Source organism: Melanotaenia boesemani, chromosome 10, assembly GCF_017639745.1.
Source record: "Melanotaenia boesemani isolate fMelBoe1 chromosome 10, fMelBoe1.pri, whole genome shotgun sequence".
NCBI lineage: Eukaryota > Metazoa > Chordata > Actinopteri > Atheriniformes > Melanotaeniidae > Melanotaenia > Melanotaenia boesemani.
Window position 1 is genome coordinate 16,869,171 of NC_055691.1, and position 27,950 is coordinate 16,897,120.

The 27,950-nt window shown below is 39.2% G+C and overlaps 1 protein-coding gene across 3 annotated transcripts in view; it reads right to left on the minus strand.

Moving 5' to 3' along the window:
• Positions 1-27,950, minus strand: part of LOC121647935 (transcription factor SOX-6-like) — a 101,229-nt gene that overhangs the window by 11,602 nt on the left and 61,677 nt on the right. For 2 of the 3 annotated variants that reach the window (XM_041997763.1, XM_041997762.1), the window contains 6 exons: positions 23,972-24,040; positions 16,044-16,164; positions 14,913-14,992; positions 7,570-7,719; positions 5,131-5,308; positions 3,834-4,063 (listed from right to left, as the gene is read on the minus strand). In XM_041997763.1, the coding sequence (XP_041853697.1) occupies positions 3,834-4,063; positions 5,131-5,308; positions 7,570-7,719; positions 14,913-14,992; positions 16,044-16,164; positions 23,972-24,040 (828 nt within the window). The remainder of the gene's footprint in view (positions 1-3,833; positions 4,064-5,130; positions 5,309-7,569; positions 7,720-14,912; positions 14,993-16,043; positions 16,165-23,971; positions 24,041-27,950) is intronic. The other variant, XM_041997764.1, reaches the window with a different exon arrangement.

A 27,950-nucleotide genomic window follows, 5' to 3' on the forward strand; every position in this document is an offset into this window, starting at 1 on the left:
TAAATTTCAAAAACTGTTCAAACAACATGTGAAAATGTCCAAAACAAAGCGTAACAAGCTTGTTCATGCAGGGTCAGGCCTGAAAACTTACATTTTGTACAATTGATACCATTAGCTTGTATTTAATTCCTCTCTTGCTATTTGCATTGTCATTTGCATTCCAAATAAATAAATAAAAAACATTTGATTTCTTTTTTTTGTGTTGAGCTCTTACAAGTTGTCAGTTTCCTACTGACAGTAGACAGCTACTGGGAGATTTATAAAGAATAAAGGAGGATTTCTGATAGGGAGGCTAGCTGTTAAGAATGGGGCCACAGAAGAGAAAATATTCTGAATTCAAAATACAAAATGTCATAGCAGTTTGATCTGATGCTATAATTAGTTTGTTTGACACTGCGTCGATTTCTGCATCTGGCAGTTATTTGTTCACTGTCACTATTTTCTTAACCAGAGAGTGTCTGTTTTGATATGTGCATTGTGTAATAGGTGGTGGCTAGCTCACTGCTAACCATTATTTTTGCAGGCAGAGTTTTAAAAGATCCTTCTGTCTTTTTCCAGGCTTTTTGTTTTTCTGTATTGTCTTGTTGTTTTTAGATTAAAACAGCAGAATTGTGAGTCACAGCTGATCAGTTAAATTAATCAGTTTATCAGTTAATTGTCCAGGAGCTGCAGGTGCACAGCAACACGGATGTTCTTCAGTAACAAAGTAAACAACTATGTAAAAGATACTAATCTGCAATATCTTGTTTCCAGTAAATATCAAATAAGTCTTTGATGAAAATGTGCTCTTCTCAGGTTCCTTTCTGATTCTTTAATCAGTGTGTTCTGACTGCTGTCCAAGACACTAACTACTCACAAGTACTTCACACAATCCCACATTAAAAAAAAAGACTAAATATATGCTGGATCCCTTTAAGTTAACCTCAGTGGTTGAATAATATGAACAGCAGAGATGCTAAAAGAGATTAATGCATTGCCATTTCTTAGCATGTAGATTTGGCTATTAATTAACTGTCTGCATGGCCAATTTGATCAAAGTTAGATAACAGATTTTGGACTAAAAGTGTTCGCATTACCCTTTAAGTTACTGCATGTTTATCTGCACTCAAACTAACATCACCCATCATTTCCTATGGAAACAGAAAAAGTAGTCCCTGTGGTTTTATTTTTCTACTATAACATGCAGGGCGACTGAGTATCAATTTAAGTAAATGTATAGATGAATTGTTATATTGTAAAATGAGATATGAATGTTTTTAGTTTGTCGTCATATAATATGTAAGCTAAGTCATGTGCCAATCCTTTACAGCCCCAGTGTTTTCCCTTAGGTAGGCTAATAGAGTGTTTTGTGACTGTTGAGATGAAAAAGCTCAACACAAGCGATCACGGTCTTTAACACAGGCGCATGTGTACACACCCACACAGTCGTACACAGGGGCTATTTCGGTGAGCTTTGGCAGCCGCTGGCCAGCTGGAAGCAACGTAAGCGTAAGGTGATACTCAACAATGCCACGAACTGGCCAGGCCTCTCGTCTGTACACCAGCTATAATGACATTAACATGGCCAAGGCCAATGCAGAGCCAGGACACATACACACACACACACACACACACACACAAAAGAGCAGGGGATCACTTTCAACTCTTAGGGAAATGTCTATGTAGCCAATTCTTGACATGAACGCTGTGGGACAAAAATACACAAGCATACAGCAAAATAAAGACAAACATACACAGTCAGACGTCACAGCACGTCCTTTAGAGTCGAATCAGCGTGAGCAATAAATAGCTCAACATTGAACTTAGATATTATTTACAGCACTTGCCTTATTCCCTGCAATAAAGGCAAATATGCTGTGTTAGTATGGTGTCGTAAAAAAGACTTGGGCAGAGCCATGAGGGAGAGAAGATTTATTTTACGAATAGAAAACTATACACAAGTCTAAGGTGAAGAAAAAAGTGCTGGTCCCGTTGCCTCCTGAGGTGGAAAGGGTGAGTCACACTTTCAAGTCTCCAGCAAGTTCCATCCATGAATTGTTTAAGACAGAGCAAAGCCTTTGAGCTCTTCAGGGAAAAAAATAAGAAGAAAAAAACAACAAAAAAAAAACACACACATATATAAAAAAAAGAAAAAGAAAAACTCCTATATCCCGGTGAAAAAATGATGCATTCACAGCTTAAATGAAAGAGTCTTTGAGCGTCTGTTGTTAGGTAACGAACAACAAAGTGACAACAAACACCAAGGCCTGCTGTCATCGTTAAACCGGAAACAATTACTTAGAAACTTTCCAAATGAGCTTTTTATTAGTAAGCACGCAGCCATAAACCAAATTACTGCATTGCTTTGCTTTTGTTCTTATAAAGTTGAAAAATATAGGGCTTGAGGAATATATACGGATTTCCCTGCAAGACCTTCACCTTAATGAGTGATTATTTTCAAAGTTAACTTCAACAAACAAACAAAAAAAACTCCTTTAAGCATAAACAGGTCTTTTTTTTTTTGTTGTTGTTGTTGTTGTTTTTTGTTGTTTTGTTTTGTATTTTTTTTTTTTTTGGTTTTTTTTTGTTGTTGTTTGTTTTTTGTTTTTTTTGTTTTCTTTTGTTTTGTTTTGTTTTTTTGCTGGACTTGCACCAGACAACTCACATTAAACCTTAATAAACAAATCAGCATAAGCTGTTATATAATTTATATTTATGAGTTTTTCAATGTTTACTAGTATAATGACTTATAAAAAAGATCAACTTGGGACTGAGAGTCAGTGCAGCAGCAAAAAATTTTTGGATGTTTTCTTCCTGAAGATGCAAGGCAAACAAGTGCAAAAAATTCAAAACAGTCCATCCTTGGAGTGCTCCAATCATGACCTACTTGGGGTTGGTGGGTTCAAAGTCTCCGCCCCTGAAATATTCATGAGCTCCTTTCCTTCCCCCTTCTCCTCATCCTTGCAAGCAACATGGGATCAATTGCGCAGGAGAGCCAGTCTAATCATGTTCCTTATGTTTTTTTACTGAATGTCTGATCCCTGGCATCTACAACTGGCTGGTCAGGGCCGATTGAAGATGTTTTGGAATATGCATTTCCCTGTGGATGTGAGGTCTGGGTACAAAGGCCCTGTCTCCTTCAACCCAAGAGGAAGAGATGAGCAGGGGAAGAGGTGAGAGCAGAGGGGGAGGAGGCTCGTTCCCTGAGAAAGGGCCTTTAATTGGGCTAAGACCACCCCCCTCCAGGCCAAGTGGAGAGATGGACTCCATTATACACACATGGACACACACTAATGTTAACATCATCTCCTCTCCAAAAAAAAACACTCACTCAGTCAAGGGAGGCGCACAAACACTCACACATACACACTAACATGCCGAAGCCATCACTTGTCATTGGCCCAGCTGCTCCCTCTTCAAAGCTGTTGGCTTCTGGGTGGCCGTGGAGATGAGAGGAGAATTGAGAAGTTCTTAAGAGCTGGAGCCCGAGCCAAATGACTAAATATCATACAGGAATATTCCTTAAACTGAAATGCTAGCTAAGGAGAAACCTAGGACACACAGCCAAGGTAATATAGTAGAAAATACGACAGGAATGAGGAGTTTACAGAACAAGGCATAAAAGGACAAGAAATTGCTGATCACAATCCCAGAATCAAAAACACAGTCTGCATTAGATATTTAGTGCTAAAAACAGAGCTGTTTTGTGTTATGTGAACTTACTCTTTAAGTGGATGAAAATTTCATATCTACCATGACAGAAAACCATCCATGCAATCATCCCTGTGATTCTAATAGAACATATCAGTGAGAAGTGTGTGCATCTTCATGCACATCCGCTTATGACAAGTTACCTTGTTGCCATTGTTGAGGCTCATGCTGCTGAGCGCAGACAGTTTGGCCTCTAGACTCTGATGTCCCGGCTGCTGCTGTTGCTGCTGCTGCTGATGGTGGAGTTGCTCTCTCTGGATTTGCTCCCTCATGCTCCTGGCCTCCTGGATGGCCTTCATCACAGCGTCCTGGTCCCCAAACAGTGCTGTGGGGTTGAGGCTGGACAGGATGTCTGCACAGGACATGAGGAGGTCTTAAAGGGTATATTCAAAGAAATTTGATCAGATATGATTAATGATAGCTTAATTGCATGTCATCGTATCCTGATATCATGTAATCTGTATATATAATTTGAATTAACTTGCATTAAAATGTGTCTATATAACCTGATATTAGATTTTGCAACCTTTTAATCTTCTGCTGCTACAAATTTAATTAGAGCAACTTTATAAGAATGGGATTATTCAATATTATAGCAGGTACATGTGTTGTTTTTCAGTCCACTTGTGCCTAAACATGACCGAATCTCCTACTCCTTGTTTATGTGTTTCACACTTTTGAAGCTAAAGTTGATTTGAAGAATTAAAAGAAAGAAAAGAAATAAAAGGATGCAAAGTTTCCGTCTCCCTCCTCATTTAATTAGCAGACAAGTAGGAAGCTCTGTACGCTTGGGTGGCCGTTAAAATGGGCAAAAAATAACTTTGCAGGAAACACAAGTGTTGCGTCCTCAAAGCCACTCCAGAGGAGCTGGTGAAATTGTTTTCTGGGGGATATAATGAGAGGCTTTAGATTGGCCTTAATAACAGATAGCGGAGGTAGGGGCATAAAAGGTCTAGCGCGGGTAGACAATAATGTGAGGAAGCTCTTAAAAACCAAATAACGTGTGCTGGGTTTCACTGTTTCCGCTGCCGGGGTTTTCATTGGGGCTAAATACAGGGCTTTGGACTCCTGTAAAACACAAACACTCACTCAGAATACACACACACAGGTCTCCTCATGGGGCTGAGGTGTCTGCAGGCTTTCAGGCGCATGCAACGCTGCTCGGTTTGTCTGTGGGTGGCGGGGGGTGTTTGGGTGGGTGTTGTTTTTGTTTTTCCAGTTAAAGGGAAGACAACCTTTTACGCTATAGCAAGGACGTGGCTGCTCTGGGTGGATGTACAGTACAGATGTGAGCAAGGCAGTAGTGTGTGAACGTACATGAGTGCTTGTTTGTGCGTGAATAGGTTTCATTTCCCCGTTAGATTTTGTCATTGTCTTTGGGATTGTTGCTAAAAAAATGTCAGTAACAGTCCTTATATATCTCATGTACGTGTCACCTACCCAGAGAGTTGTTCCTGCCCATGTTGGGAATTGGACTGGGGATGCGGCCTTTGCCCATGCTGGTGGGACTGGTCTTGTTTCCGGAGAACAGACTGTGTGTCGGAGACGTTGGAGAGCGAAGAGGCTCGGCTGTCTTAGGTCTGGCTGAGAGGTTCAATGGCTGTGTGGATCCTTCCTCCTGTTGGCATAACAGAGTTTGAAGAACATATTTTACATACTTCTAAAAGTTTGTTTTGCCACCTTTTTATAAATCTGTAGTAAAAGTTGAACACTGATCACTTGTTCTGTTGTAATACAGTGACATATTGAGACCTGCAAGCTGACTAACCCAAAAGGGGTTTTTATCATGATAGAAAACCTTTTTCTTGTAACATGGAATTTGTACTCTGAGAGTGCAGACCTTCGCCTTGATGTTAAGAAAATGGAACATACTAGTAAGCAAAGCTGTCGCTAAAGCAGGGGTGCCAAACTCAAATTCATAGTGGGCCAAAATTAAAAATTTGAAACAAGTTGAGGGCCGGACTGGTTCAATCAAACAACATCATTCATTAAATAAATTTAAAAAATTCTGTTCAAGTCTGTTGCATTTATTTCTTATGGCTCTATATGCGCTTTTCTACTTCAGAGTAATTTCAAGTGAAAACATTTTCTACAGGCAAAAGTAAAATACTCATTTGAAAAATCAAATATCCTGTAACAGCAAGAGAAAAATCCAAATTAAACTACACTAAAGTTCAGTTTTCATCATATACATGTAAAGCCACAATATTAAATTTGATGATAAATTTTACTGCCATCATAAACTCTGATTCACATTCAACATTTTTCTCACTTATAATTTGCCTTAAAAACTTTTTAAAACTCTGGTGTTTAAAGGGTTAATAACTCTTCCACCGTTTACTATAGTGATTAAATATGATCATGCAGACCAAAAATAATTCATTCACGGGCCGGATGTGGCCCGTGGGCCTTGAGTTTGACACATTTGCGCTAGAGGACAAGCATGTCTCGCAACAGTCTGATATGAAGAAAATAGGGAATATTTTTAAGTCCTATACTATAAACTGTGATGTATCAAATAAAGATAAAGCTCTTTGGTAACAATTCAAAAAGCAGCTGTCTTTGCGCACAACAATAAATCTGTTGTTTCTTGATGGAATAACACTCACATCACACAGCAACACATATTTGCTAGACAGCTACAGGTGTTCAGCATCATTTGGCCATGGCCCATCATTGCTATTTCAGAAAAGGGTTTTTTGGAACCTTAAAAAGTCACATTATACTCTCATCAAACAAGTGTGAGAGGAAGTGTGGATTTTTAATTACATTACAATAATCATGTCATTATTCTAAATTTGTTCCAATCAGATTCTGGCAAAAATGAATGCCCTGCTTCTATGAACTTTTATTTGTAGTTCAATTTTACTTAAAAACAAAACACAGTTGCTTGTTTTCAATTTTGTCTAATCATATCTAAGTATTTTCACTTTCACACTTTATGTTGCAGTTCCACAAACTGATCAGTTAAGCCGGTTAGCTTTAAGTCAATCGATGATTTCCACTAAGTGGAAGAAAAAAAAGAAAAGTTGAAAATACCTTCTCATCTGAACAAAAGCAATTTTGTTAGTGGGACAAGAAGTAAACTCCTGCACATCAGCAAGGTCTGATTGCAGCTCTTACGGTGGCAGCAAGCACATAATGAACATGGCTCTGACACGAAGCCGAGGTTCAGCTGAAGAAGTATTGAGAGGGGTTTTTGCAGTGGGGGGCAGTCAGGGGGAGTTAGGCTGCGGGTGGCATGCCAGAGAGAGAAGAGTATGCACAGAGGTTAGTAGAGGCTGGGGTATTTGTAGGGCACAGCACTACTGTTTGAGTGTGGTGAGCACTGACGCCCGTCTATTGTGACGCCAGTTGCAGCTGTGCCCCACACACACACGTGCTTCCCATTACTGCCTCGTTGTTGAGTAAAGATGAGGCGTACGCTCTCTCCAGTGAAGGGGTCTGGGCTCCTGCCAAACAGCAGCCTGCGCCAGTGTCAGTGTGTGCATGTGTGTGTGTATCAGTGTGTGACTATTAAATAAGCTGTTACTAATTGACGGTGAAGAGTACAGGGCCATGCGCACTGCACTGTTTCAACAAACTCCAAATTTCCAGCCTCTCACTTTGACTCTTGATGATCATCATTTTAAGCATTTTCCCATCACACCATTTCTGAACTCACTCTTTCCTTTAGGATGTTGTCTTTTTTTCTTGTCTTTGCACGTGTTAATACACTGTTTTTCCTTACAGGAGAAATATTGAAGGACTACTGACTATTTCTTGTTAAAACAGATCATCTTGTAACCCAGTTAACCCCTTACCCTTGTGTATCCTGTTGAATCATTTAATTGCCTTTCAACATAAACCATTTAACAACATTTGCAGCAATGCACTTACCTTAATCTGAGTGACAGGACTGGATGCTCTTTTCTCGCTCTTGAGAGTGGAAGGAGAAAGAGGACCGGAGGAGTTGGGAGCCTGTGGGAGGGGACCCATCTTGGCTCCTGGTGAGATCTGCATGCTTGCCAGCTGTGCAGCATACAGCTGCTGAAAAAAAAGAGAAGAAACCAGCAAAACCGACAGGCTATTAACATCACTCGCCAGAAGCTAGTCAGTGGCTTTCCTCTTTCATCCTCTCTCCTCTCTTTTTCTTCCTCACACACACACACACACACACAACCATGATCCTGTTGTCTTTTTTTTATCTCCTCCCTCTTTCTTTGCATCTTCTGAGGTTTGATGGGTGCATGTCTGAGCCAAAGGAACACAAACTCATATGAAAACAAATGTATGTGTGGGAGAATTGTTTGAGGTATTTATCAGGAAGGTTTTCTCAGAAGAACATTTTTAGTTTAGATGATCTACAATCCATCTCTGACACTTATTCTTTCAACAGATGCTGAGAGCAGCTTGCACATCTATTACCAACCAGAAATAAAACCAGAAAATAAAAACAGATGCTTTTGAATCTTGTATGTGTATTGTAATAAACAAAATTGGAAACTTACTAAACAAAGCAGAATGTTTAACACAATGACTCGTACCAAAGTTATCTTTCTCAGTCATGTTATATGACCCGAATGAACCGTGTAGTGGTGCATTTCTCTGTTGAAGCCCAGCCGGTTGCATGTATTTCTCCTACTTGTGTTCATTTTGCTATGTTTTGGCTGTAAAAACTCTTTACATTCATAAAATATTTTGCTGCTCATGTCAACTATAATTGCAGAAAAATTCTGGACCAAATTTTTCACACTTTCTCCGTCTTCAGTTCCTATGAATTAAAAAGCATTGAGAGAAAATTGCTGGGGTGGGGGGGGATCCTAAAGTTAGATTTTCTAGATATTGACACAGGTAAGGTTTTTGAACAAACAAACAAAAAAAAAGAAAGGTTACACGATATATACAAAAGTTTTTTCATCATGAAAATGATGTGACTTTGGGTTTCAACTTCCTACTTGAAAGGTGCATACAAAGTAGTGTTTCCCTGATGAGAAGTGAAGGATGAGCCAAGTTCAATATGCAGCATTTATAAGGTAAAACCAAGAATATACTTGTGTTGTAATCATGTTGGTAGCTGTCTCTATTATTGGTGTGAAAATTCACATACTTATAATGTTCTACGTTGCTAATGGGCAGATTCCTCCAGCAAACTAAGACTATACAGAACTTCATGATTTACAGGATGTAAACATGTAAACATATGTTATATAATAAAACAAGAACCGCATATTATAAAATGGTATTTGAAACCATTGAATCAAGGCCCCCACCCCCCCTTATCACTAGCCTCTATAGTGCGCCTGCTGGGTTCATCCACATTGCATCTTGATTACTCTTAGCATTCATTTCTAAGGACTAGTGCAGCTAGTGAGGATAACACACATTTATATTCTATGCAAAAGTTATTTTTTTCCCCTTTTATTTATAAAGTAGGTTTCTATTAGAAACAGCATCATCAAGTTTTTGTGATCCTAAGTATTTAACCTTAAATCTTGTCTTTCTAAATAGAGCTATAACCATAAATGGTGACAGATACAGTTAAACTTGATTAGAATTTGAAACAAAAGTAAAAGTCTTAAAAAAGAACTCAAGACAGATCTGGTTACTAAAAAAAGAGTTAAGCATTTTAAGCAACATTAAATCAAAGGAAATATCAGTCACTTTCAAATAAGTGTAGGCTAATCATACTATACATACTTGGACATGTAATCCAACTAAACAAAATTGAAAATAGCATAAAAATAACAGAACAAAAGTAAAGAGAAACACGTGGAAAGTTTAAGTATTTGATTTAGACAAACACACTAAAAAGAATGAAAGCAAAAAGGTACTGACTTTTCATCCAAAGTACTTAACAAAAATCAAAGAGTCACATACTCGACCCAGAGTCCAGGGTCTTCTAAATCAAAGCTCGCTGGCCAGACAAACCGCTGCCTGAAACCACTGTCAACCCCTGTCTGAATGCATTGGAGTGTGAGTGCTGGAGTATCAAAGAGCCTGTCTTCAGGAAAACCACCCAGACGTAGCTGGCCCTCAGTAAATTCCCTCTTCTCTTTCTTTTCTGCTTTCCTCTCACTTTTTGTTACTCTCACCTCATCCATACGCTCCCCTTCTCTCCAAATGCCTGTCTTTGTTTCACTCACTGCGTTTTTGATCTCCCTTTAACTCTCTTAGTTTTGTTCCAGAAATGATTCTTCATATCTTCCCTGCCATCTCCATCTCTGTTTTTCTCTCTGGCCCTTTAACCTAAAGTGGCCCCCAGTGTTGTGAGATCTGATTTCCCCGTAGTCAAAACTGCGAGGTCTCCTGGGACCAGAGATCCAACAGCAAAGAAAGCGCCATGGAGAAAAAGAGTTAGAGAGAGAGGTTTGTGAGCTGCAGACACACGAGACCACCGTCGCTTCACCGCCAAAGCGCCAGGCTCAGCAGTCGGGGCCAGAGAAATTGGCTGGCCCTCTTTCCACTTCTTTCTGAGCGATATTAAACACAAACAGAAGGGGCCTCGCCACTGAAACAAAGCCCTGATGTCACGCCGCTTATTTTCCTTGGAAGGTACCAGGAGCTCTCGGGCCAACCCCTGGCGATATGAGACCCCTGTTAGAATGTGCCTTGAATGGCTGGTGGTGAGGCCTCTCGCGTCAATCAAGTCGACCACAGAGTTACTTCTGGTGATGCCTGATATTCTTAAAGCTGTGAAGGAACAGGGGCTCGGGTTGACACATGAGTCTTTGAGGTAAAATACACAGTTAGGCTCTCACACACTCCCCCACATCTGCACAAACGCACACACTCAGGGTATTTTCTGCAGACACACCCGCCACTCCTGTGCTGGTAGCAGCAATTCTGTCAACAATAAGAGGAGAGAACTGTTGAACAAACAACAGGCTGACGATAAAAGCTTTTTTCTTAGTTTTTCTTGGTTTCTGCAAGATGCTCAGCAATTGATTGTTGACTGGCTAATGTGCATCGTAAACAACACAGACTGGAGCTTTTGCCATGCAATCAACTCTCAAGGGAAGACAATGAAGCAATTTCCTAAATTACAAATTGACAAAGAGGGTTTTAAACTGAACCTCAGCTGTCCAAAATGTCTGACTGGCCTTTAGTGCTAATCTCACTAAAATGTGTCATTTCTGACCTTTGTGATTATCAGACGATTTTCCAGCCAACTTTGTTTTTAAACTGAAAGAAAGCAGTGAGAAGGTGCTATAGGTCTATTCTGCTGCACTGAAGTCAGCTTCCTTCATTGTTTGTATTTGTGTCGGGCTGCTATTGATTTCAAGAGTGCTCAAAACAAATTAGGTTTTTTCTTTTTCAGCAGGTTTATGGTGGGAGGAGAAGTTGAAATGGATCAGCTGGCCTGTACTGAGAAGAGAGACTAAATGTTACCCCACAAGTATCCAAAGAGACATACATAGAGTCAGCCTACATTAAGACAATCATTATGCCATTTTCTGTGGTTTTCTATTTAACAGATGTACCTTAACTGTCCTTACAGCATTAGGGATATAACAATTAAGACTCAATTGGCATATGCTGCTAAACGCATCAAAATCGTTACTCAAGAGGACAAAAGTGTGCTCTTTGCTTTTGTTTTTGTGCTTCAGACACTGAAACAGAAATGAGCTGAGCACAGAGACAGTGAAGGATGTCATATGATTTCAACAAGAATGTCTGCTAAGCAACTGTATTTCCCGTGCATTAGCTGCACACAAAGGGGGTCTTTCTTCAGCAGAAATCCACTGTTTGTGAAGGGGTCTACTGCGAGGCTCTGGAAACAATTGGCCAGATCAAGTTCCCACGCCAATAGCACAACATTTGCACTATCAAAATTGTTGTTTCAGGTCATGATGGGTCAAGCGCAGCATGGCAGCTCCAGCCAAATATCTCAGCTATGCTGCGTTTGATTTGATTTAGTTTCCTTAAGTTAATAAACTAACCAAGGAGTTAATGTATAAAACTTTATTTTCTGAACTCTTAATGTCTTTTTCTAGCAAAACAAAGAAATGGTAAACTTTCTGTGGCAACAGGTTTTTGTTCACTGCCTCAGACTCTTTTCTTTCTATAGGCCACTTAATGAGCATTTGGTGCTGGCCAGTTGTCTTGTAGACAGCTACAGGGCATAGCTTTGAAACATCTGGAGGAGTCTGGCTACAACATCTGTCTATCCTATACTAAGTGGAGGTCTGACAATAATTCAGTTTTATACCAGCTGATAAATACTTGGCCACAGGATGTATATTATCAGAGGGGACTGCTGATATAGCTAACATGGTATCACTGTCTATGTATAGACATTTTAATAGGCTAATTGCATACTGAGGTGCATCTAAAACTAAGAAGTGAGAGCATTTAATCAAACAAGACCATTAGATTTGTTCATAAGATTGTCATATTAATATTAGGGATGTCAAAGTTGTGTGAAACATCTCAGTCGCAAAAATTGAATAAGCTGAAGCATCAGTTAAAAAGAATGGTTCAGTTGATGCAAATAGACATTGTTAACCAACCGTTTTCCTTGTCTTGGCATGGGAAGAGAATGGATATATTGACTAAATTTATGTTTAATTTCACAATGATAGTAGTTGATATTACCCCTTTCATCCTGTTTGTGTTGATATTTTTCTGGTTTACTTGTTACTTTTATTATTATTCTTTTCTTCTTCATCTACTTTTTCTACTTCTTCTGAGACAGCTTCTCTTACTTCTGTGGTCTAATCCTGAAAAGGAACTGAGGAGCATGTGCAGAGCACAGAGGCCAGTTTGAGTTCACAAAGAAGAGAAATTTGACTTCCATCTGCGTGTGTGAGGTTGAAAATGTCAAATTATATGATCACTTTGTTCTACTGCGGGTTTTATCATCAAGCTACATTTGTGTATATTTGTTGCTAGGACTGTTTTTATTAAATGAGTGTAATTAAATGATTTCCTTAGTTTGTTTTCTTAAAGGTACTCCTAATGATTGTCTGCTTTGTTTTCTTGCAAAAGCTATAGGACACAGGTGTTAAACTCCAGTTCTCTGGGGCCTAAACAGATAAGATGAGATGCACCAGGGTCTGTCAGACTCTCAGTTGGGAGAAGTAGAAAACACATAGCAAATAAATTTTTCAAGTAAAGCCTAAATTTGTGTCCAAAACAGAAGAAAAACACTCTCATATGAGACCGCTTGTATGGCATGCAAACAAACTCACCCCATGTGTAAATAATAATGAATCCCACAACAGTGTGCAGGTGTTTTTACTACATCTGTGTTAAAGGTTCTGCTCCCCCAAACCAAATCATGATTGATTTTGGCATTACCATTATTGTATACACAACGTCTAAACATGCTGAAAACCAGTGCCTCTATCTCGCAAAATGAAATACCACACTTCCCAATGCTCTGTCTCACTCATTTTCCCTGTCTCCTTCTCTATGCTAATGCCTTGATAAGAAACTTCCTCTTTCATTCAGGTTCCGCGCTGCCTCTCCATTCTCTATGCACGTCTCAGGCAGCGTTTGAATGTGAAAGAGTTTGCGTTTCTGACATCATTTGTCCTCTTACCTCTCGCTCACCGTGCAGCTCTTTTGATCATTTCAAAGCCAGGAGTGGAGACAGGAGGCTCCAACCCCCCTCAGCGAAGCAAGGCGCTTTGCTAAGTCAATAGCAGCTAATGAGGGTTTCGATAAGTGAGAACCACAATACAAATTGAATAAACTGAGATAAAGATTCTTGTAACATCTAAAAGCCATGCTATGGTAATGACTGACATGATGAAGCAACATTGTTTGAAAGTGAAAAAGCCTTTGAGGGCTTTTGTCCTTTTAGCTGATAGTAGGTGCATCAGGAAGGGTGACGGGGTCATACTGTGAAATTCCAAACCGCGTTCAGGGAGTTAGGATTTCATTCATCTTTCCTATTTTCTATTTCCCTATTTTTTCCTTTTCTTTTCAAACATGTTCTGTGATAACAATTATGGATATGTGCTATTCTCAAACCACAGGTGTCAAGCAGCAATAAAATATTTGATGAATTGCCCAAGCCAGGTGTTGTGCTGGTGGGGCGGAATTCCTCTGTGATTCATCATAACAGCTTTTGTCTGACACAGCTGACAGGCAGCAGATAAAGCAGCCTAGCATGTTAGCGTCAATTGGCTGTGCTTCATCTTTAACCAGTGTGTCATGTTTTGCTATTTAAAAAAAGTTACTGTAACTCTAGTTAAAATTCAAAAGTAGGAAGAAAGCCTGGAGCCTGAGCCAAATCATGCATGTTGGGTCTGCTCCAGCTTTATTTTCCCACTCTTTATATATATGAAAATACTATGCATTGCAAACATACTACAGCTTAGAATATTGGCCAGTTACGCATAAAAGCATGATGTTTTGTCTGCTCTGTTGAACTTTAACCTACTGACTGCAGCATTTCACAGTGTTATGATGGTTATGACTTTTCATGAAAAATACCAAGTTCCACTCTTTTTTTATTGCAGCTGTTGCCATAGGCTCTTCCCATGAAAAGTTAATCAGACGCTCAACGAGTTTCACAATAGCCTTAACCTCAACATTTCATGCCAATGATTAAAGGTTTCATGCATTAGGTATGGGTTCAAACACTGTTGTGTTCTCGAGTGTGCAGCAGCCTGGAGTCATTACAGACCCTTTCAGTGAGGAAAATCATATGTTGATTTGAATTCTAGGCTTGTAATCTTTTAAATGATCATTCAAGCGAATGGGTGTTCATGACCAGTGTTTATACTTTCCCTGAATTTAGAACAAACAAAGATTTTAGCTGTTGATAAATGAGCATCATTGGGTGTCAGGTGCCAGGGCTCAGGTATGTTGGAATAGGGACACATTGAAACCTTGCAGAAGAGAAGAGAAGATCCCTGATCTAAAGGTTTGTTACTACACCAGAAAAGGTTTTACAAATGCATTTACAAACAAAAAAGAAAAAAAGTCAGGTTTAGCCTTGGGTGCATTCAGGCTGAACTGAAGCAAATCTAACACATGACACACACCCACAAACCTCCACACCTTTACTTGTCACCATTTCATTGTCAAACAATCTCTTTTTTTCAGTGACTAATCTTTTAACTTTCAGAGATTCTTCAATCACTTTTTTGAGCAGTTTTACTTGTACTTTACTTTTTAGTTGTTTTTTTTGTCTAGAAAAAAGAAGATATTTCATGCTTTATAACAAGCTTAATAAACCTTGTACTTAAATTTGGGTTTGCTTAAGTGTAAAGGTGTTTTCCTCTTACCTGTAGTTGTAATGGGCTGAGTCCAGACGCCGCTGCAGCTGCCATTGTCGATGGAATGAACTGCATTGGGTAATTCTCACCTGGTGAACCAAAACAACACACATTACAGAGCGAGGTGGAGGCAGAGTTCAGCACAAGAACAAACCTGCTCTTTACCTTCAACCAGCTGCTCTCTCTTTGTCTCCTTCCTTGTTTACTCTTACGTTTTTATTCACCCCATATGAAACATGAGGGGGTCACAAACGTTTTACTCAAAGGTTAATAACAGTCACTGCTGGTGCACAGAAGTTTTAGAGACCAGGCCGAGCAGAGCTCGCTCAATTGGATGCACTCACAAAGTAATGCACAAGCACCGTGTATAACCCCCACTGTTTGTCCTTAAAAGGCTTTTCATGTACAGGTCTCTGTTTAAAACAGAGTGAAGTCAAAAGAAAGGGTTGATCATGGCTTTTTAACTCCTTTCTGTATTTTTCTGCTTCTCTTTGCTGACTTGAGGTAGTGTGTGCTGGTGCTGAAGGATTAGATATAGATCAGTCTGTATTAAGTATGTAGGCTCGGTGCTGCCCTGTGTCAGGCAAGCACCTGGATGAATGCATGGGAGTGAGGAATGTGTGAAGGACAGGGAGACAGAGAAAGCAAGTGGTGCAGAGATCCTGAAATAAGAAGACTGTGCATTGTGTATCGCTCTTTAGGCGTGGTTTCAAAATATTGGTTAAACCTGTTACAGTCCATGTGGACTACCAAAAGAACATCCAGTATATATAACTTCTTTAATGTGCATTTTTGAAAGTGTGAGTGATTTGTCTGTCAGCATCATCTGTTTGTGGACACTGCTCGCTCCATGTGTACGAGGAGAAAATGCTCAAGAGAAACAGTATGCATGCATGTGTGTGAGACTGTGAGTGAAAATGTGTGAAATTCCATGTTGCAGATGTGCAGTGCAACTGACTTGCTTTCAGTGTGCCATGAAAGAGACATTCCAGTTCTCACTGTGTCCAATGCATTGATCCTGGAGTGAACAACCAGGGCTTGTAAATCTCCCCGCTCATTTCCAGAACATTCTTCACCTGACACACCTCATTAACTTAGATTCGGATCCCACTTTTTGTGTGAGAAAGTGCATAAGGATACCTGGCTTGTAGGACATGCCGGGTGGGAAGAGGAAGCCTTGTTGTGCAGCAGCGGCTGCAGCCAGAGACCGCTGATCGTGTGGAAACACGGGGATCATCAGAGGAGGCATGTGACCCTGGACCTGAGAGACACAACCAGACACAAAGATGGGAGGGTAACTTATATTAGCTTAATGAGCACATAACCTAAAAAATGCATAATATACAAACAGACAGATAGATAGATGACCACTCCTGAGGTGTGACTCTGTGAATTGGGACGTGGAATGGAACATAGCCAATCAGAGAGCGAGCTGCCTGGGGAGCAAGGAGGGATATAAAGTCTGTGTTCACGCTGTCTCCAGTCTGTTATTTATTTATTTTTTAGTTTGAGATTTTTTTGTTAAATATAGTTGCAAGACCACCATCATTACTTCGCCATGTATGTCCACTGCCATGCTGAGTGTTGTGTTCTCCAGTTGTTGCCATGGTTCTTCTTCTTTGTTTTTGTTAGATCACATTTGATCACGCGAGACTTCTGGCTATATTCTAGATCTGCTAGATAGAATCCCACACACTTCATGTGTGGGGTCTTGAGCAGATAAAATATCTCTTCAGACTTAGAAAACCCTTATGTGTGTACCCAGCTTTAGTTTTTCAGTCACTTACTTTGAACTTACTTAATTTTTTTTATTGCTCAGGTCTTCAAGCTTCATTTAGTCTTTGTCTTTTTTCTGTATCTACATTTTTCTTAGTTCTTTATGTCACTTTAAATATTCTCTGAAACTCTATTTGGGTTTTGTCTCAGTTTTTCTCTTTTCTTTCATCTTTTATAACTTAAGACATACAGTCTCTGTTCCCAAGCTCTTTTTCATTTCTACCCTCATTTCAGTGCCGTTTGTGTATTCATCTCCTTTACTACTAGTTCATTAACCATACTGCAGCCCCACACCCCCCACATTGACCTCCTGGGACAGTTCATCATGAGAGCTCAGACTTCTACAGTCAGCATGTTGCGTGATCCCACTATGGCTCTGCTTTGGTGAAGCAGAGTTACATCGCAGAATTAGTTGAATAAGATGACTGTCTTCTGGGATTTTTATGGTGTGTGAGGGAGGGTTAAAGGGTTAGTAGTAGGGAGGTTTAAAGAGCATGACTAAATGGAGAGATAGAGCCAGATGATGGGACCGTACTTGACTTGTTTGTGTCTGTTGAAGCAGTAAAATGATTAACTAATTAATAAGAGAACCAACAGAAAATTAATGGACCGCAATGTCACTTTTTCATAAATTATGTAAAGCACTTGGTATGAAAAAATCCATTTTAATCTACAAGCTAAAAGAAAAGCAAACTAAAGAACTCAAGAAAATAGTAAACCTCACAGTTATACCCAGGGGCAATGCATTTAAATGCTTGTTTCAACCTAGTCTTTATATTTGTCTCCCTCCTCATCCCTATCAACATCGTCCTTACCTTCACGCTTTATTTTTCAAGCATGTCACATCGTTAAATTGGGAGTGTCAAAGAACTATTTTATAAATTCAAATTATTTAACTCTAAAATTAGGTTGTGGCTCATCAAAAAAATATTGCAAGCAGCTGAAAGTCTGCCTGTGCCTGTGCATGTGTGGTCCCGTCTAGTCCGAATGTCTTTATAAGAACCAGTCAGATTTACACCTTGAAAATATAAAGTAAGACATACTTTTTAGGTCTCAGGATAAAGGTTATAATAAGGTTGCGTATGAGTGATGATGTGCATCAGTACTGTCAGCAGTTGCCTTTGTGTGGAGATACATGTGTTCATCACCTGACTGGCTCTTCAGACAATGTTGTTTAGGTCACACTCTTTAAAAAGCCTCAGCTAACACACAAATGCACACAAACATTACACACTGCTAGTTGGAGGCACTTTTAGAAGCATTCCCATACTTGCAAACACTCACACAGAGACAAGAGGTCCCTCGTCTTGTGACATGAAGAAAAGAGAATAAAGAGAGAAGAAAAACAAGTCTGTGTGTCCGAAGGACTATAGAAAAAAAAGAAGAAGGAGAAGAGGAGAGAAGTGGGGGGTGGAGGTTATAGAGAGAGGGACAAAATGCTCCCATTCATTGTGTTCCTTTGGGAACACTGGGACTGACTGGGGCTGCTTCACCAGCGCAAACACACAAAGATCTCCTTTTACCAAGGGGAGGGGGGCAAGCTCGATGAATGGAGGGGGGAAGGTGGTGCTGCAGGGGCCCCCTCTGCTCAGCCCCTAAGAAAACACAAGGTCCCCTTCCTCCTAACTGCTCACCAGACACATCGACATACACACCTTGGCAACAAGGAACATGTGTACACATGCAGACACACACTCAGAATTAATGGTCCTCTTGTGTGAGGTCAGTGAGGTTAGGGGGCAATGAGGATGTATGTTGTGCGTCTTAATGTCGATGTGATTGAGGAGAGAAAAAAAAGAAAATTATATCATTATCTGCCAGGTATGCACACACGTGTATTTGTATGAGCCTGATTTTGTTCATCACTTCATTTCAGGTAGGAATGTGCAAATCTGCACAGGTACAGCATTCACCAGCTTCACAAAATATCCAGACGTTTGGCATAAATCATAATTAAAAAACACTGTCAATAATACATGGTGACAATAATACATTTGTTTCTAGTGCAGGATGGTACTTGATATCAGTATAATGTAAGTGGTTATCAGTTGTTTTCTTTACAAGTTGTACCTTGTTTAAGCTAACAGTCTCACAAAAGTTCATAAGGTTGTGTCAAACATTATCTATTGATGCTTTCCTTTGATTGTGATTTTCTCTGTTTTTGAATATGAACGACATTTAAACCAAGCAGTTGAGTTGAAAAAACAAACAAACAAACAAAACAGTGGCTTTCATTAAGATAGACCTGCTCACAAAAAGTACTGCATGTTTTTTGTTTTTTGTTTTTTTTTTTTTTACGGGCATATTGCTGAATCATCTGAAATCTAAAGGAAAGACACATGAGGCAGTTCGACGCAGACTCAGCAGAAACTACTAAATGGGAGAGGCTGTGTCATGTCATGTTATCGTGTGAGAGAACCACAACCAAAGAGTGCTAATCACTGGATTCAATGGTAATGTAAAGTTATCATACACATTATATGTCATTTTTATGATATTTATTGCTACCTCTATTTATTTTAAAGTTGACACCTTTTTACAGGCCTGTCTTAGAACTAGGTTACAGATTCCCATATATATAGTTTTTTTTAAAGTTGACTGTTTCTGTAAGTTATGTCTCATTGTGCAGAGACATTGTGCTGTTTACTGCTTTGTGTTAAAAGAACAGCCTGGTCCCTTTAAGGTTGAGCTAGAGAAAGAAAAAAGAAAGACATACTCATGTCTCATCCATCCATCCATCCATCCATCCATCCATCCATCCATCCATCCATCCATCCATCCATCTATCTATCTATCTGATTAGGTTTATACCTGAATGTCTAATTTGAAGCCACTATACTTCTTTAACAAAACAGTTATTTCATCCATCTGCTACAGTTCACTGCTGCCCCGACACATTAGTGTTGTACATGTTATTGTGTGACTAAGTGTTATGACATGTTTATGTGGACACAAGTAGACCAGGATGGAGCAGAAACTTGTTCTGCAAGGTCAAATTGTTTTTGTCAAAGGAGTCTGGTGGTATTAATGTTAACAAAAAGGGTCAACAGCACTTTTCTGCAAGGACTGTCTGATAGCTCTGTCTGAGGCCTTCAATGACTTCAACTGAAATATTTACAGTTATTTCACTGTTTCAGGTCAGGCATACACTATATTTACAATATTTTCAGCTAATGCTTCTCTCCTTCCTCCATATGTTGGACAAGTGTTGTCAAAAAATCAGTTTTTTTAGATACTAATCAATAGTAAAATTCAGCTAGATATTAATTAGCATTGGTACTGTGACCTTAATGTTACTGTGTTGTCTGCTGGTTCACTGAAAGAAATTCTCGAAATATTTAGCAAGTTTTCAGACCCCTCTAGTGACTTTTGTTTTAGGCAACTGTTTTGATTTTGTTTTTTAAGTCCCCCCCCCCTGTACAGAATTGAAACTGGTATAGAATATCAAAGACCATCCTTGGTATCAGTATTGAGTTTGGAATTTTAGTATCATGCCAACCCTACGTTGGACTGACTTTAAAGGATAACACTAAATTCAAACATCTTCCTACCCACAGAAGGCAATGATACTTGGCTTAGAGAAGCCTGGTGAGAAAGGCTGAGGTAGCTACACCTATTAGGGATGTGTAAATATGAGATTGTCTTGTTGGTTTGTACACAGTTTACTTAAAGGTATTTGTAGGGTCACTGTATTATTAGTGAAAAATAGCATTATTACAGTCATTATTTCACTGTCTTGCTATGCCCATGTAGCATAATAGCATAATGTTTACATAATAATGACTAATTTTAGGTGAAAGATTAGGTGTATTACCTTTTGCTGCTTATAGCATTTCTTTTTAGGCTAACTAACATGCAGGTTAATGGAGTGGAGGGAGGGCCATTGCAAAGTCAGGAGTCAGCCATTTTCCACGGCCAGCAAACCCAATCAACATTATGGGCACTCCATTGCTTTCCAAGTTATTGTGTCTGAAGCTGTATGTGCTGACGTAGGAACTGCCTATCCATCTAACAGCCTTTTGCTTGCTCAATAGTCCTTATGTGAGTATGTAGATCGTGTGCTTGTGTCTGCGTTGAGATAGCATCCTGACAGGAGGAAACATTCCTGGCACTGATTCAGACAGTGCAACAACAGAATTAGAGAGAACAGGTTAAGAATAAATTAAAAATAACTTTTAAAACTTATTTAGTCACCACCAGCTGCTAGTACTGCATCCAAAGTTTAAGATGCAGCATGTTAGCTGAAGTCACTTAAATCAATCATAATGTAAACAGCCAAAACAGAAGGAGGTCAGCATACTTAAATCATGGAATAGGAAATAACAGAACAACAATATAAACTGTATGAGAACAACAATTGGGGGATAAGAGCCCAAACACAGAAAAGGAGGAGGATGCGTAAAGGAGAAGACAGCGAAGTTATAAATGAAGAACAGAAAGAGGGAGGAGGAGGAGGAGGAGAAGTGCGGCTTTGCAGCCATTAATTAGCCCGTTAGCTAGGGCCTGGGCGGTGTGGTTAGGGCCTGCGCCTTTGTGGGCCTGAAGGAAATGGTCCACATATGAGAGCCATTATAAGATCTGACTTAACAAAGACACATGCCTGTCAGCCACCAGGCTGGGCTGGGCCGCTCGGCTTACGGCACACAAAGGGCCCGCTGCCCCTGCCTGTGTGCATGCATGTGTGCGCGCATGTGTGTATGCGCCTGTATAGAAGTTTTTCCACAAGTGTGTATGCATTTTTTTGTACGTACACATGCTTGTGGGTTTGCGCTTGTGTGTTTGTGTCAGAGTAATGCACAAACTGTCCATATGTGTGTGATTATCCATTAATGTCAAGTGACTCTTCTTTAAGCTAATGTTAGATCCCTGTGTTGCTGTTTGCTATTGTGTGAGTACATATATATATGTGCATGTGTGTGTGTGAACCTAAAATTCAAGTATGCACATTTTATCTGTTTATATTGGTTGCTCGCTGCATGTCTTTACAGTCTTGTGTGTGCATGTATATATGTGTGTTTGCGTAACTACATCTATCAGAATGAGGCCGTCGGAAGCATTTCTTTAACCCCTGGACATCCCCCACTGGCTCCGCACACCATTTAAAACCACATGACAGGAAACCTGGGTCACTTTGAACTATGCTCCCCCACCATAGTAGCTGACAAACATACTGACACCATCTAGAGAGTAAAGCAAGAGAAGAAAGATGCTGAAACACAAAAATGGGCTTCTGGTGGGATTTTATTGCCTTCGTTTAGAAATCAACTACTGTGAGTGCTGATCTTACTTCACTATTCCAGATATTAAGTAATACTTTCTTCTTTGTTTTTTAATTAAGTAATACTAATAAAACACTGAACTTTGATTATATGTATCTGCTGTATTGATGCAAACAATAAGAACGTCTGTCTGCAGAAAACTTCACAGCATGAAGCTGAAAACTCTTTCCCACTTTTTTGGCAGAAACTTTGTTTTGATTTCTTATTTGTTCCATCTGGACAACATTTGGCATATCAAACTAAGATGAGAACAACAACTGGCACTTCTAAAAAGGTGGTTTCGCTACACTGAGGCCTATTCTTCTCAGCTGAAACAGTAGCATTTGGTCAGCTCCTTGGAGTATTGGCCTGAGAGAAGCTCAGGTCTGGAATTGATAAGTGGAAACAGACCGGTGTAGCACTGCCTGTGTGTTTGAGGCCAACACACATCTGACACAGTGTAAACAGCCCTGTACCCAAGTGACTAAACCTGGAGCTTAGCCATAACAATCCTAAACCTCTGTACAGTAAATATACCATATGTTTCTTGCTAAGTTTGGTTTGTTTACCAAGACATGCTATTGTTTAGTAAATTACTTAAATGACCAGAAGTTATGGTGGCCATGCAGTTTTTTTTTTTGTTTTTTTTTGTTTTTTTTTTACATATAATTCTGCAATTTTATTAAGTTGCAATTGCAAATAATTGTGGACATTCTGACTTAAATGCAACATAGAAAATAAGTGTAAAACAAGCGTTACCCTGGGTTAGATTTTCATATGTATTTACAACTGATGGTGTTTCCAAAGCTCTTCCCTTGATAACAAGCTGCTCTCGAAAGTTATTTTATGCACATCCCTTCAACCTTAAAACCAAACATGACACAGTATCCATCGCTTCACAGCGTGGAAGAGGATCCAAGTAGGAGCTGGTTTTTATGGTCTTGCTCTCCCCTGGGGCTAAGAGGCCTAATGAAGTCCGATCCAAGCTTTATTAAGATCCAAGAGGGAGGTCTTGTTAAAAAAAAAAAAAAAATAGAAAACAGAAGAAGAAGGGGTTTACAAGCCTCCTTATTAACCACATCACACCTCAGGACCGCAGGGAGATCCAAAGCTCTGGAACAATGGGGGGTAAACAGGGTAACAAGTGGGTGTAGATTGTCTCCTGAGCTGATTTCATTTAGCAGCAGTCCAATCTCTTAAAAAAACAATTATAAATGAACTGATCAAATACAAAACTGTTTAAATTCCCACATGACTCTCAGCCACAGCGCACAAATTTGCCAGCATGTGGCTCACAGCTGGTGGCAATTTCTGGGTAAGTCTGTATGTATATACAGTGCATGGATCATGAATCTCAGTACATCAGGTGGTTAAATGAAACAGGTGTAGGAAAAAGAGGAAGAAGACAAATAAAACGAGAAATAAAGAGCAAAAAAGCCGGTTGAATACGGCAAGAACGAAGGAGCAGCTGGATGCATGGCATGTCAGTCATCTATATTTGCTTGTCAGGCTGAAAAACTGCAACATGTACCTCAGCATGTACTTCTTTTACTCTGCATTAGAAAACAATGAGTGTGGTGCATGTTTAAATGATGAGTGTGAAACACATTCTGATAAATAGACGAGGGGAGAGAAAGAGTGTGAGGGGGCCTAGGGGCCTAGGGGAAACTGGATTATTGATCACTGAGTGATCAATGCAACAGTGAATAATCCAGCCATAACCAGGGCAATTACTGGGTCACTGTCATGTACCATTGTACGTGTTTGTGCTGGCTACTGGTGTTGCACCTTGGCAAACGAAAGGTCATGACCCTTTGTGTTATTATTGTTTTCCAATTACACATGACACACTGATAATGGAGCTGGAGGAAAGTTGGATTATCCATGCTGAAAGATCGATAACACAAAGCTAAAAGAAGGGATGGACAAAGCAGAAGAAACTGCTGCGGTGGGGAGATGTCAGGGGTATCCGTAGGAGGTTGGAGTAGCAAGTATAAAGTGAGGAAGAGTGAGGAGGTGAGACTGTCTACTAACCTGAATCTGCTGCTGGAGAATGTTGATCTTGTGCTGCTGCTGCAAAAGCTGCTGCTGTTGCCTGGCAATCTGCACGCACGAACACAAAAAGACAGCATGAACATGCCAATAAACACATTTATTTGTTCATTTTTAGTGAAACTATTTGACATTATTGTGATTTTTTGTTGTTGTTGTTTATCTTTGTGTCCTAGTAACAATATGGTGTTGTTACAAAATAATAATTTTTCTTATCATTTCTCTCTTAAATTTGCAGAGTGGTAGTCAGAAACAACCTTTAGATTTATGGTGGCAACTGACCTGGGAAGAATTTTATCTAATATTTAAAAAATCTAACATTTTACTGGAAAATGTTGAAGAGAAACAGTCACAGAGAATGAGAAAAAACGCTGCATCAATAATGGGTAAAATTTCTCAATGGAAAAATATATTAAAGTGGAAACACTTTAAAATGCCACTTAAGATCATGATCAGGGCGAAAGAGCCCTTTAAAAGGAAGCGAGTAAAGTCTGAGCTGTACTGTTAAGAATTGGATGTGAAGACGAGTATGTTTCAAGTGCAGCATGATAAAATGGAAAAGTATACTAGCAGTGAACGACAGTACATGTCCAGCCCAGCCTCGCAAGAAAATGAGCAATAAGTTTATCCACATGTATGAAAGCCTAAAGCGGACATTTCTGCAATTATCTTTTTTTCTATGCTGTTATCGTTAGATCACTGGGTCACTTGTTAACTGTTACTTATTTTGTTTCCTCAGCAGCACAAAGTTCATTGTTCTCTTTAGCTCGAGAAATCGGTCTTTGCTTTTCTTGAGATAACCACCTGCTCTAACTGGTTATCACACAGTAAGATGAGTTTTGTTTTCTAAAGATCACGATGTGATCGAGGTGAGTTGGAAAATGAGCGGTTAGCACCAGTTTTTCTCTTGTAATTGTTGCAACTGGTCAGAATCTGCAACAGAAATTAAGGTATATATGTTATGTTTGCTTCCTGTGACTTCCAGGGTTTTTCCCAAACTAAAAGAAAAAGAATGACCTCTTTTTTATCACTATTTTAAAAGGAAGCAATTAACCTGTTATCAGAAAACAGGACAGAAAACAGTCTTTGTTATTGAGATAATTAACTTGTTTTTCAAAATCTTGATGTTAAAATTTTTCTAAGCATGCCATTCTCAGCTTCCGTACACGTTTCTAAAACATACTTGAGTCAAAAAAAAAAAAAAACAATGGGAATCTTTTTCATTGGCCTTTGTTTTGCATGATGAAGGCTACATTATGCAAACCTGTTAGGAGTTATTTAACAATTGGACTTTTATTTATTTATTCATTTGTTTCTGCATTTTTAAGGCTAACCCTAACAGATATCAACTGATAGCAAAATAGGAAAAGATCAGTTGTCGCACAATATTAGAAAATTCAAACAATATCCCATTTGTGACAAATTGTACTTCATTTATTTTAAAGAATTTTTTTTCAGAATTTTCTAAATTTTTAAAGAGAAAGGCATCAAGTGTTTTTGAAGCCTTAAAATGTCACAATTATACTATTTTTAAGCAGATGTGACAGTTTTATAAATGCAAAACTTAGGTGTGATATAATTTGGCCCTGAAAGTGTGGAAATTTTCCAGTTTTGTGAATCTTCAGTGTTTTGTGCCGCGTACCAACGTAGCTTCTTCACATTCTGATGTGGGACTGTGCTGACATGTCTGCTTGACCTAAGATTATTATCTCTAAAGGGACTCTGCCGAGTGAGATGGATGATGCATCCAATTCACACGTTTAGTAGTTTGGAAAATTCTTGAGTGTGTCTCACGACTGACAGTAACACTGCGAGACTGACGTGTTTACTACACCAACCAACGACACCCAGCATGCCTCTGGATCCACTGTACACTAACATGGTGAGCTATCTTTTCTCCCAATTCTCTCTGATGAAAAATTGTCTACTATCAAAAATCTTATGTTAAAGTGTTAACATAAGCCTCATCTCATGGTGGACAGCAGAGCGAGGAGTTGAAATCCTTAAAGGGGCAGCATATCATTTATATTTTCCCACTCATCTTGAGAGAGAAAAAGTCAAACTGCTGCCTTCTCTTTTTTTTTCTTGAGGAGTCGTTTAGTATATTTATTCCGAAATGTAATTACAGGCTGCTGAATGGGAGGCGGCGCCCCATTTGCACACATGTCATATTTCATTAAAGGCAGATTTCTCAGGGTTTGTCTGTAGGGCATTATCCTATCAAGTCTCAACAGCCAAATGACTGGCTGATACTGGAATCCGTCTTTCTTTTCACTCTCCCCATCTTGCCTGTTCCTTTGTGAAGCTGTGAAAGGTGGTATGTGTTTTGATGGGAGGTGTGGACTTGTCCAAACACAGCCTGTCGTATGCCGACCTAAAGTGACGTGTCGACAAACGGCAAAAACAAAGAGCAGCTCACCTAAACACTTCTCTGCTCAGGCTCTGTCTCTCCTTCTGTCTGGCATTTCTCTTCTTCTTCTATTTTTTTTTTTTTTTTTTTTTTTTTGTAATTTCAGTCTGACGTGAAGATTTGCATCTGCAGACACATTTTTTTTTTTTCCAAAACTTTAGAAGCCACTCTCTGACATGCAGATCCAGTAGAAAGAAGAAACAGAAAAGCAGAACTTCCGTTTGAGAAGAAGGAATGTCAGCAAACAGTTTGTCATGCAAATCCCAGTCCAGCCAAACTAACTTCCAATGGTTTCCAATTTCGGTGTTAAGACCCACACAAGAATTCACAAAACTAATCGGGGGGTCACAGGATGATTAACACTTCAACAATGAGGAAAATATGATTTAATATTCTTTGGACGTGTCTCAAAATTCCACTTAGATTATGGCCAAATAGTTGTCATAACGTCATCCACTCTAACCTCCAAAAGTCTCAACTTTTCTTCGGATTTTGTTGTGAGGTAAAGTTTAATAAAAAAAAAAGGGGGGAAATTTTGGGAAAATGTTTGGTTTTCTTTGTTTAGTTATAATGCAAACGTGAGCAATGGATGGACTAATGAAACATACCGGACTCAGTGTTCAAGCTTTCTGTTGGCAACAATTTTTGTTGAATGAAAAAAAGACATATTTAAAAAATACAAACTTGCATACAAAGGCTTTAACTGCTGATCAAATCCTAAGCAAACAGCAAATAAACTTGACTGTGTGTTGTTGACAGTATTCTAAATTAAATATTGCTGCAATGAGCTGAGGAAAAGGCATAGTGGTCTAAAACCAGTAACTATTGGATTAAGATTAAAAAAATAAATAAAAACAGGGAAGTTTTTTTTTCTATGAACAGGATTTTTCTGAATTTCTCAAAATTTTTCACATTTTCTTTTCTTTTCCCCAAATCAATTAAAATGACTATAGACAGAAACTGTTGATTGTTCATGAGCTCAGCTGTGTAAATAACATGTTTGTAACATCAGAATTTATTCTCACAAAGGATTTGTACCGCCTATCACGCTGCTTTCTTTACGCAATATTTATAAAATGAAAAAACAAAGAAAAGAAGAAGAAAAATTAAGCAGATAGAACCTGATTTATCTCAAGTAAAACCAGGTGAAGTCTGCAGTTTGCACTGGCTAACTCTGATGGTGACACATATTCCTGCTTTCTATGAGACCCCTGGGTCTTTATCATTTCAGTGCAATGGGTAAAAGTGGTGTTTTTGTTGTTGTTGTTGTTTCATTAAAAGGTGTATTTCTCCATCATAATACATCATCATAGTTTCAGCATAGTTTCGGTATCTAAACCCAGTTCCGTGGTTCTTTTTCAACTATGCTGCAGCCTGTTTATGAGGTCCTTGTTTGTATATAAGAAGTGTAAGTGCATAGATGTTAGCCTGATAAATCCCATTTGTTGGAGTGTAGTTTGTCCTCTGGTTTTTCACTTTCTTGTAGTAGCTTTACTTCTGTTTTCTTCTACAAAGCTTTGAGCCACAGCTGTGTTCACAGGTACACCTCAA